Source organism: Pyxicephalus adspersus, chromosome 10, assembly GCF_032062135.1.
Source record: "Pyxicephalus adspersus chromosome 10, UCB_Pads_2.0, whole genome shotgun sequence".
NCBI lineage: Eukaryota > Metazoa > Chordata > Amphibia > Anura > Pyxicephalidae > Pyxicephalus > Pyxicephalus adspersus.
The window spans coordinates 5,864,199-5,876,264 of NC_092867.1; the positions used below are offsets into that span (position 1 = coordinate 5,864,199).

Sequence of the window (12,066 nt, forward strand, 5' to 3'; positions counted from 1 at the left end):
TATGATAAATGGCATTCTTCTTCAGCTGCACATCTAATCAGATCCCTAGGCATCTAGTTATACACAACCAGCCACCATTGGCCCCAATGCACAGGTTTCTTCAGCTTCAGCAAAGATAAGTCGATTAGGGTTTCCATTTATGTGTTCATGCATTATAGGCAGGAGGTTGGGGGGGGGTCATACTTTAACATTAGTTTTTGTATACGACCATGCTACAAACCTTCCCCTTCACACTTACTCGAAGATATGCATCCAGTGCCCCATTCTCCATGTACTCTGTAAGGATCATTATAGGGCGACTGCGGGTCACCGCCCCTTCAAGGCGCACAACATTGGGGTGATCAAATTGTCCCATGATGCTTGCTTCACTGAGGAACTCCCCACGCTCCTTGTCCCCACTCCCTGAGCGCAGTGTGCGGATACACACGGCTATTTCTCGTTTTCCAGGAAGACAGAGGCGTCCACGACACACATCACCAAAGTCTCCTGGAGAAGACAATATTAAAATATTTTTGAAGTATCCTCTAACATTGTTCTTTCAGTTTTCACTTTTTTATACCATGTGATCCAGTCAGCAACTCACTTCCTGTTGTAGAGTGTCAAATGCTGACTTGCTATACTATATCTACGAAGGAGAAGCATTGAAACCGTTGGACTACACAACACTTCCTGCTCATTTTACCTCCATATTGTAGATATAATGTTATATAGATTGTGTCAGGTGGGGGTGGCATTAATATTCTCCTGGGGTTTCTTTATCTTATTTTTGCTTTTTTTTTTTTGCAAACCAATGCAGCACATTGTTGTGAATTGATGCAATAGAACATAAGGCAAATTTCCTTGTTCTTGATCACAACTGGGTGACGCTGCCCAATGTAGCCCAACACCGATGGGTCCTAAAAGTAATCCTAAAGTTAACTGCATAACTTGGTCTTAGGGCCCAATTAGATCTATGTGAAGTGTTCATGCACGGGATGTTCATCAGATTAAGGTAACCAGGGTTCCATGATATCCTACAGTCCAGGTTGCTAGGGGTTCTTCCAAATGTGGTGGACTGACTTCATAATTGATGATGCCTGCATTGTTCTGGGATCCACGTCACTTTGGTAGATCGGCATGCCTCTAAAATTTTTAGGTGTTGTTAAAGACGGTTTTCTAGGCCACCGCTGTAGGAGGACATTGTTTCCACTGGCCACCAATTAAGGGTGGCCAAATAATTTCCCAAATTATCCCTCGAAAAATGGTTTAAGCAATGATTTTTGAAGACCTGAAAGTTATTCCAAGGTTTTCAAGACCTGAAAGTTATTCCAAGTTATTCCAACGCACCTGCTTTGTCTTACTCTATTAGGATGCTAAAAATGGGCCCTATGGTAAGCCCCTACACCCAAGATCAGGGGCACACATAGAAAGGTAAAAATTGTGCAGCTGCACAGGGGTCCTGTACCCTCCTCAGCAACAAAGTGCTCCCACAGGGGTTCCAAGTCAGTTCTGAAGGGGACCTAAATCAATTGCTTACAGGGTCCCACTTTTGGCTACATCTGCCACTTAACCCCAAAACTAAAGGGTCTATGTATAGGTGTTTTCACACAAGATTCACGTGACTTTTAGGTATTTTTTTCATTGAATTCAATAGGAAAATGTGTAAAATGTTGGGTGAAAAATATTGAATCTAGTAAAAAATAGTTATAAAGTAATCCATTAATTTATTTCCTTGTAATACTTCTATCTGTATAGATATCAAACACATGCTGTGGATAGTACCATGTACATGTACAATATAATACTCCTATAAAAAAGTAGATTTATTGTGGGTGGGGGTGGGGCAGATGGAGCTTTTGCATATTATGTGGGTATTTAAGGCCTCTGTTCAGGAATAAATAATTTTGGTTTCCCCTTCTGCATTTTGTTCAATGAAACAGAAAAAATCATGGCGTATTTCTCATAAAATGCCTTCGGGGTCCTTGGAAATATTCATCTCATCGTATCTTCATCTCATTACAAGGAAAACGTCAGGACAAATTTTTAACACGTTTTAACATAACGGGCAATTTTTTCCACATGAGAAGCCATCTTCCCCGCCACAGACAAAATTTAGGGATTGAGATTAATGCTAATTATCAAACGGAATGTTAAGAAGAGAGGGCAAATCTGACAAATGGCTTCTTTAATAGCAAATCATAAATGTTTCGGTACGCTGAAAAGGTGCACATTAAAGGGTGAATGCTGGAAAGATTCACCACTGCTGATTATACAAAGTGATAGGAAAGTTATACTGAAGTTTTATTGTTGTCACCAGAACAAAGAGTAAAATCTTCTAAAGAGGATATTTATCCCAGTGACAAATGACTGCTGCTTCTTACCACATGCGTTTTAAATGAAATGTGTCCTAATGCAACATGTGACAAGGCTCAGGATAAGTGTTAGTGCTCTCGTTTTCACACCTTACCATAAACATCTTCATTTACCCCCCTTCTCATATTTATAACCCCTCATCATCTCCTGCCCCTCATCTATAGCCCTTTGCCCATCTCTATATCCTCCATCTCCTCCCCTGCATTTCTATAACCCCTCCTTATCTCCTCCTCATTCATCCTTCTCCACATCCCTATAATTCCTCATAATGTCTTATCACCCCCTTATCTCCCCACAATCGCTATAATCATTCGTAATTCTTTATAAATCCCTAATTTCCTCCCCCTTCTCTCTATAACCTTTCTTCATCCATATATTCCTTCCTAATCTCATCCCCTTACTTCTCACCCCCCCTCCCATATCTCTTCCTAATCTCCTCCCCCTTATCTCTTTAACTCCCTCTTCACCCTCCGTCTCTTTGACTCCTCCTCATCTCCTCCTTATTCATCCCTATAACTCCTCCTCATTTATATAAGCTTTCCTCATATCCTCTCTTTCATCTCAATAACCTTTCTTCATTCCTATAACCCTTCATAATCTTCTCCCCTTGTAGCTCTCTAACCCTCTTATCCCCCGCTCATCTCATCTTTTTCATCCTCATAACCCCGATTGCCTCTCCTGCATCTCTTTAACCCCTTCTCATCTCCTCACTTTAACTTCTCCTCATTCATATAACTTCCCCCAATATCCTCCCCCTCATCTCTATAATGCTTCCTCATCCTCATTACCTCCCATCACCTCTCCCTTATCTCTATAACCTCTTCTCATCTCCTCACTCATCCCTCTAACTCCTCCTCATTCATATAACTTCCCCCAATATCCTCCCCCTCATCTCTATAACGCTTCCTTATCCTCATTACCTCCTATCACCTCTCCCTTATCTCTATAACCTCTTCTCATCTCCTCACTCATCCCTATAACTCCTCCTAATTCATATAACTTCCCCCAATATCCTCCCCCTCATCTCTATAATGCTTCCTTATCCTCATTACCTCCCATCACCTCTCCCTTATCTCTATAACCTCTTCTCATCTCCTCACTCATCCCTATAACTCCTCCTCATTCGTATAACTTCCCCCAATATCCTGGCCCTCATCTCTATAACCCTTCCTCATCCTCATTACCTCTCATCGCCTCTCCCTCATTTCTATAACCCCTTCTCATTTCCTCACTCATCCATGATAACTCATCCATCTCTATAACCCCCTACTTACCTCCTCCCCTTCATACTTCCTCCTTATGCACATGCAAAGAGTACAGGCAGTTATCAGATCACATGACTTCTGGCAAAACCAACAGGTACTGTATTGCACTTATCAAATAAAAATAATCAATACATATAACAGATCAAAGGTGGGAAAATAAAAAAGAGTTCATTCTTGGGTTACCATACCCTTTAAGACACACAAAATAGCACTTAAGGCATGCTAAAATGATGCAAAATTATAAACGTTAGTGCCTTATACACATTCTACTATTGGTGGGGTCCCATACCTGTCCCTGTCACCTCCTCAATCTTCACAAAGGATACATCAATTTCCCGAGCAAACTCTCGCACAGCCTCAGTGGGGTCCTCATAGGTCGAAGGATCAATGTAATATTTCACCCCTAAACCTGAAGGTGAAAACAACAACCATTAAGTGTGCTGTGTGTTTATTCATTTTTTATACTAAGCTGACTCCCACCAGTATTAATCTGGCTGTGTAAGTGCCTAATGAGGAGGAATAAATACGGGTTTATAGATGGTGAGGGGGATTCTTATTGGATTTTTTGCTTATGGGTGAAAAATAAAGCTCTTCCACCTCCAAAAAATAATAATAATGTTTTGTCCTTAGATGCATAGATGAAGAAATAAAGAATTAAAGAAAAAAGGAAGATATGGTTGGCCATTGTTCAGCCAAATCCAATCAAGAATTTCTAGAACAAAGCTTCCAATGCTAGAACAACAAATGATCAACGGCTAACAATTTAATTTAGGACTCACCTCTTGAACTGATATAATGTTGCAGCCTGTCAGTATATGGAGTTTCTCTTCTTTTACTGAAAAAAAATAATCATAAATGTAACATTGTCATTTTGGGGATGCAGTAGTAATAATTAGGTGTACTGTATGTTTTGGCAGGTAGGTCAAATCAAACTTTCAAGTTGGGTGAAGCTTGTTTTTATTATTATTATTATTTTAATATGCCAAACCTCAGACAAGTTTATTAAATAATGTTTATTTAAAAAAATTACAGTAAAAAATGTTATACATTTAGAGACAACAATAAGTAATAAAATATTTATGTTTACTGTCACAAGTGAAACATTTTTGGGACAGGTACACACCTAGGCAATCATTCATGATATATTGGCACAGTATATATATGGCCCTTAAAACCCCACGTTCAGGTGAGTAATCTTTCTTTTAGGTGAATTATCTTTCCTGCCACAAAGTTCTGTTATTCTGCTCTGCCAGTCTTATGAAACATTCACCATCATCACCACTGCACTGCTGCATCTGGTGACCACACTGTTATCTACTGTAGCTAAGCAATACAGCGTGGTCACTGATCCATCCCCAGCGTACCAATGAAGGAGCAAGGCTACACTGATGGGGTCATTAACGAAAACTCTACCAGGCTTGACTTATAAAGCAGGAAATCCAGCATTCACTAAAACATTACCTGATGGAGAACCTTCCAGGTCCATGTGTTTAATAGGCAGTGAATGTTTCACTGAATGCCAGATGTAAGACATCAAATCTACTACAATTTAGGGCATACTCTATTAATATTTGATTAGTATGTTGATTAAACATTGATTAGAAATGTCTATTTTTTGTTTAATGGATATGCTTCCCAATCAACTCCAGCCAATGGGAGCACTCCCCTACACTTTAATCAATACCTATAGGTGTAAACATCAGGGAGTTCTTCCATTGAATGCCATGTTAGATCTGCTATTCTCATATGGCACACTGGCTGCTGGTTTTGTCTTCACAACAAGTTTAGGCAAACACCAATGCCAAACAACCACCAGGAACATTTGCCAAGGAGGTTCTAGGCAACTGATTAGTTGAAAAGAAGGAACTGCACCTTTCACAGTTGTCTGTCTGAACCAAGTCTACCCTTTCTAGATTAACCACAATGTCAAAAAAAGCATTTATGTCTTGTACTGACCTCTTGAAGAGAAGGATAAGGATGAGCATGATGGAGATTCCCAAGAAGGCCAATGCACCCAGGCAAGATCCAACAATAAGAGGTAGCTTGTCTTGGGATAGTTCTGATTGTCCACTACCTACAAGATAATAATGGTATGAAAACACCAAGAAGGATATTGTTGTATTTTATAGGGACATAGACTTGAGTACGATATGTCACCAGCACACCAACAAGTTATTTTTTGAAGCAAAGCTTCAATTTAGTGAATTCATTTCATGGAATGGCAGCATTTTGTGACCATGCTTGGCTCCTTCATCTGATGATAACCAAAAGGGGTCATTAGTAGTCCGGAACTGTTGGGCACACAAATAAATTGAAACTTTGCTTGGATCAAGAGCTTGTTGATGTGTTGATGTTATATCTTACACAAGTCTTTTCTTCCTTATTGTTACAGAACTACTGACAATATGGTCAATTCTGGTTTGGTAAGCAATGGGAATATATGTTATATCCTTAGTGATGCAGGGGTTGGAACCAGGCCATTATGTGAGATTCCAATATCCAACACTTCTGAAAGTGTTGAATGTTCAAGAGTCAGAAGGAGGCTGCAGAGCTGGAACAGAAGAAAGCCATGGGCCACCAAATGTTTGTTTAACCCTCTTCTGTTAGAAGGACCTGACATTTAGATTTCTTTAAAAGCGGACAGGGTCTCTTTAATTGTAAAAAGATTCAAGGAAGAATGGCATGATCCTTCAAGAAAAACAAAAATCTCAAATACTCCATGTGCAGCTGTCAACAGTATTTACATAGCGAGTAGAGGCCCCTTTGACTTTGATTACATAATATATGACTTCTGCCACTGTTCGGTGAACATTGCTCTCTTTGCTTAACATCTATGACTTATTTGGATACGGTTCACATTGTGTTGACTTCACCGTTAAGAGAGATACAAACTGACAAGAGTAGTGATCTCGCAGCCGGTAAATGTCAGAGTTGTGTATACATCCCTCGTCGTGGAACTCAGCTTCTTCCGCTAATTGCTTCCCTTGTCTTTGCGTATCACTGAGCTTTGGGCTGTATTGTTAAGGCCTGTAATGAGGAATCGTGCATTATTCAGCAGAGTATAGATAACCTCAGAGGCATGGGGACACTTACCTCCCAGCAGAGTCTGGAAGTACATGTTTCCACTAAAGGCCCCGTAGCCACGTTCTGTCCTGGCTCTCACCTGGAAGGCATAAATCGCTCCGGGGTTTAGACCGCCAACTGTGGCTGTATTGGTTTCACTGATCATATACAGGGACTCCCCTTCATCTGCCTGGATGGAAAGAGAACCATTAATCACATGAACCATTATAAGGATAAACTAAAATGTTTGAGGTCAATTTTATTTATATTTTTAAAGCTTTATAAGTTTTTAAGCAGTTGTTTTGATTGTATGACCAAAAGCATGTAGACCCCGACCACCATACCTAACCTGGTGAAAACCTGACCATCATTTATGCCCCATATTTCATACTCCTGACAATCACACCTTATATATGGCCAAAAGCTTTTGAATACATGACCATCACATCCAATCTACTGTATTGCCAAAATACACCTGACTATCACAACCAATATATAGGTAAGCATGTGGTGGGCAAGAGCATGGGGATGCCTGATCATCACACCCAATACATGGCCAAATGGCATGTGAACACTCAACAGTCACATCTAATATATTTCCGAAAGTGTGTGGACACCTAATTATCATACCTAATATATAGGCAAAGTCATGTGGACTTGGGACCATTGGATATATTAACAAAACCATATGGATATCTGACTATCACACCTTGTACATGGCAAAAAACCTGACCATCATATCCAATATATGACCCAAATCTCACCTCTACATCCAATATACTGTATTGCCAAAAAGCAATGTAGACACTGGACTATCACACCCAAAATATGGTGAAAATCATGTAAATACACAACCATCACATTCAATATATGGCCAATGTCATGTAGACACCTGACCATCACACCCCACATATTATCAAAATAATGTGAACACCTGACCATCACATCCAATATATCTCTAAAATCATGTCATCTACATGATTGGGGGACTAGTACACCCAATTTGTAGCCAACAGCATAATTAATGTCTGATTATCAAACTCAATATATGATTAAAAGTGTATGGAAACTAGCAACTTTGCATGGATTGTGTCCACAAGCAAGCTCCTCAATCTTCCTGGGAAGTTGACAAATCCTGGGTCATTGCAAACCCAATATACCAGGCAAACCCAATATAGCAGGCAGCCCCAAACTTATCTCTGTTGGACACCCCTCTAGTGAGGGTTACTGAAAATCCTTTACCATGCATGAGTATTTTAGATAATGGCACACTTTCAAACTTGGTTTGTGTACAAAGCCAGCTCTATAATGTCATGATGTCACTAGTTCGGTGTAAAGGAACTCCAGTGTCCTGCACAGAACCCTGACCTCAACCCTACTAAAAAAACTTTTAGGGTGAATTTGAACATCAATTGCAAGCTTATCCAACATTAGTACATGACTTTAGATACACACTACAAGCACATTTGGAAAGCCTTTCTAGAACAATAAGACCATAATAATATCCATAGTTTTGGAATAGGATGTCCAACAAGGTTATAAATGTGTCAGATGTCCATATACTTAAAGTGTTTTCAAATGAAGGTAAGCGTATCACATATTAATACGTAGAGTGGCAGTTGTCATGAGGGTAGCACTCTAGTAAATTCCCTGTACCATGGCAGGGCTATGTAAGTTGTCACGTGTAGAGAACTGATTTATTAGGTGGATTTATTTGGTTGGATCCTAAACATACACAACATGGTAGGATGCCTCTTTTGGCAAAGCCGTGGTACATGAGGAATGCTAGGGGCCCTAGGCAGAGTACCCAACATTAACATCATTGTATAAAGGTTTGAAATCATCAAGTGTATCTATGAGAACAGCTCTGAATGTTTGGGCATTTAGCCACATGAGCAGCCCCTTTGGTAAGAACCACTTGACAAAGTACCTACCTACCCTTTTATAACTTTTCTTTAGTCCTTTTTAGTAATTCTACTTGATTACCGAGAAGAGGTCCACTATAAGTACAAAATATTTGAAGATGAATGGCCTATACGTGGTTTATATACATAACATGTAAAATGGGATAGAAAGAGTAAATGTTAAAATACCATATGATGCCCCTTTGTACAGTGCAAGCCGTAGGCAATTGCCTAACTGGCCCGAGGGCTACACACAGCTTTTGTGTAGGCAGATGTTACTGGTAGCAGATGTCAGTGTGCTGCATTGGGTTCATTACATTCGTGTGCTAATGAAGCCGGGAGGCACTTGTCGCCGCTACCTTTTCACGGTAGCGCAGCTGATAGTCGAGGACCTTGCCGTTCGGTTGTTCCGGTTCAGGCCAGGATAAGGTGATACTCTGTGTGGACCGGCTGACCTGGTGTATTATGGGCACAGCAGATGGCACTAAAAGTGAAAAAAAAATGACACCTCTGAGACAGCAGGACTGAAAGCAGAGAGAGTGAAAGAAACAGAAGGACGAGACGTAGAAAGGTACGAGAGATTAAAAAAATCTAAAAAAGCAGAGTAAAAAATATTTGAGCTGGAACATATTTTTCCGTGTATCACAAAAACAGCGAGAATGCAAACACACAGCACACCGTGCTCCGCGCTGTGACATGTGACCTCGGGGAGGGCGACGCTTGGCCGAAGCTGTCACTTTGAATTTGGGTCACCGCATCACCGCCTCTTGTGAGACCCTCACGTAGGATACAGAGAAAGCGTCACAAAGACAAATACAGTTAGAGTGCAGGGCTTGGGGGGAGAGAGAGACCAGGGAGGAAGGCACAGCTAAAAGCCAAAAGATTGCAGCAACATGATAAAAAATAAAATAAAAACAGTAAATTGACCCAAAAAAATGAATCAAAGTTTGGATTTAAACCAATCACAAAGGGATCCTAGGAGCTCTTCCATGTTAGTGTAATTTCTAAAGTTGTTTTGAATATTTTCAATGGGCTATTAATCTGATACATAAAAATAAAAAAAAATAAAAAAAAATTTTTGACTCAAAATTTAACAAAAATTATAGAATAATCAGGTAGATTGAAACCTAATCACACTTAATTTAATATTACATATTTTATAGTTCTAACATATGCCACAGCCATATTCCTACCATAGTCTAATATCCCTAAATTAGGCTGGAGAATCCACCATAAAGGTCCTTGTTTAGACATTTTAGATTATTATAGCGTGACCCTCTTCTTGAGCACGAAGATTGGTCTTGTTTCTGCACACTAAAGTTTTCTACAAGCTGTCTGTTGCAGATGGGACGTTTAGGCCTTTCCTACACCTCTGCTCTCTGCAATGTCTATGTTTAGCACAGTGATGGTGTCACTGTCAAGGTAATTTTTGGGTTTGCAAAGGTATTTCATGCACACCAAGGTAATTTGTATCCTTAGTGGCTATTAAGAGATATAATACAATGAAAATCTTTGTACCCAGAGTTCAGCTTTAGGAAAGATAAACTTTTATTAGTGAAGTTGGCTGATCCAGCAAACCTGAAATGGATTTCCAAAAAGTAATTTTCTATTTGTTAGTAAATGTTTTCAATCCTGGACCAGATCCAGTCCAAATTTGCTGAATCAACTAGGTTAACTCAAGAAAGTGTCTTTAAAAAATCAGGCTCTTAGACTGGGATTTTAGATCATTAGCAGGTCAGCTGTGTGTTGGAAAATATTTTTTAACAATACCAATTTATTTTGAAATACATTTAAAAGCCTTAAGGTTTTGTAATTTGAGAAAGTATATTTTGGCAAAGAACCATTATAATAAACACGAGCGGTTGTCAATATCAAAGTACTCGAGGCTGCTGCCTTTGCTCTTCAATTTGCTTTCCTGAAATACCTTGGAAGATGTTATGATTACTCCAGTTTCTGAATTCCTCTCTTCCTCTTGGAATCCACTTTTGCTGTACAACTGTCCAGATTTTCTGGCAAGTCCTTCAACTTCATTTAAATCCTGTCCAACACTCCAAGTAGCGTGTTATACGGTTCTCCTAATACCCTGAAGAAGTCTATAGGGCAAAACGCGTCGGGGCTGAGACCTTATATGCAGCCAATATAACTATCTTCATGAATACACTGTTTCTAAGCTGAAATAGGAGTGTGAAAAAACAAGCCAACCCACAAACCATAGATAGCTGGCATAACAGTCATCTTATTTTTATGAACACTTAGTTGTTAAAATAATCACAGAACTGTAATATAGAATTGCTCATTTTTTTTACATTAATGGTTAATTGCCAAAATACACATTCCCTTTAGCCATTTAAGCCCTCTTCTTTTGTTGCTTCTTTTTTATTACACTTATATAATTTATTTATTAATAGCTGAGCGATCCAGTATGGTCACTAGCTGTGATTAGCCAATAAAGGAACAGTAGATGATTCTAGTCATCACTGCTCTCCGTTGTTACTATATGGACAATTACCAAAGCTGATTTTTTAATAAACTGTAAGTGCTTTTTTCTATAAATATCCAAAGTTCATCCAACAACATGATTCTGGCTGCACAGCATCACATTAGTGAAAACATAACCCGGGCACTGCTGGGAATCATGTGTAGAAACTCTCAGCTTCGCATGGAGAAATTCTCGCCCCTCGGCCCAAGTGAGCAGAAGTAATTCAGGAATCCCATAATGATGAAGGATCAGTAACCAATAAACAAAGAAAGCTGGAGAGACAGTAAATGTTTTGTATCGTGCCAAATTTGTTGTGAAGGCAATACCTCCTCATCCCCCTATTCCCAAAATAAAGAACAAGTTATTGAAATGTGGCTAAATCCAAATATAAAAATCTAAGATATTGCAGATTACTGGTCCTTGCCAGTTGTATCAGGCTTAATTCAGACAGGTGTTCAGTTTTCAGTGCTTCCTAACCACCAAACTAACTATTCTAGTTGTAGCATCTCATTGGTAGCCTCAAGGGAAATAAATGAGGGCAATAGTAAAGGGTCCAGTACTATAAAACCTTAAAGCACGTTAAAATGTTTATTAACGTGGAATTAAAGTCACCTCTTCTTGCTCCATAGTTGGTGCATATATCTTCACCTAGTCTTCTTCTGGATTGGGGTCTTTGACCACCTTTACTGACCAGGTCAACATGACCTAAATCCTATGCATTGCAAACAGAAAGGAACATAATGAATAAGAGCTGCCAGTTCCCAATATTCTGTTTTAGAAATTTAGTTCCACCTTAATAACCAGCACACTGGTTGGGGCAGCCAAATCACTGGCAAGCTGCCCACTGTTGAAGCCATTCGGGAACACCTGTTCCCACTGTCTGTCTGAGTTCAGCTGAAATTAAATGAGCTAGTGCATGGCATATGCTCTTAGATACAAGCTTGATTTGAATAATATTTCCCTGATTGAAAATTGATCAGGTAACATGGATCATTGTACCCCT

The 12,066-nt window shown here is 39.5% G+C and overlaps 1 protein-coding gene across 1 annotated transcript in view; it reads right to left on the reverse strand.

Moving 5' to 3' along the window:
- LOC140339410 (ephrin type-B receptor 5-like) overlaps positions 1 to 12,066 on the reverse strand; it is a 35,459-nt gene that overhangs the window by 9,174 nt on the left and 14,219 nt on the right. The window contains exons 4-9 of the mRNA XM_072424111.1: positions 8,944 to 9,068; positions 6,711 to 6,870; positions 5,574 to 5,691; positions 4,397 to 4,452; positions 3,907 to 4,026; positions 239 to 486 (exon numbers count right to left, since the gene is read on the reverse strand). Coding sequence (XP_072280212.1) covers positions 239 to 486; positions 3,907 to 4,026; positions 4,397 to 4,452; positions 5,574 to 5,691; positions 6,711 to 6,870; positions 8,944 to 9,068 — 827 coding nt within the window. The remainder of the gene's footprint in view (positions 1 to 238; positions 487 to 3,906; positions 4,027 to 4,396; positions 4,453 to 5,573; positions 5,692 to 6,710; positions 6,871 to 8,943; positions 9,069 to 12,066) is intronic.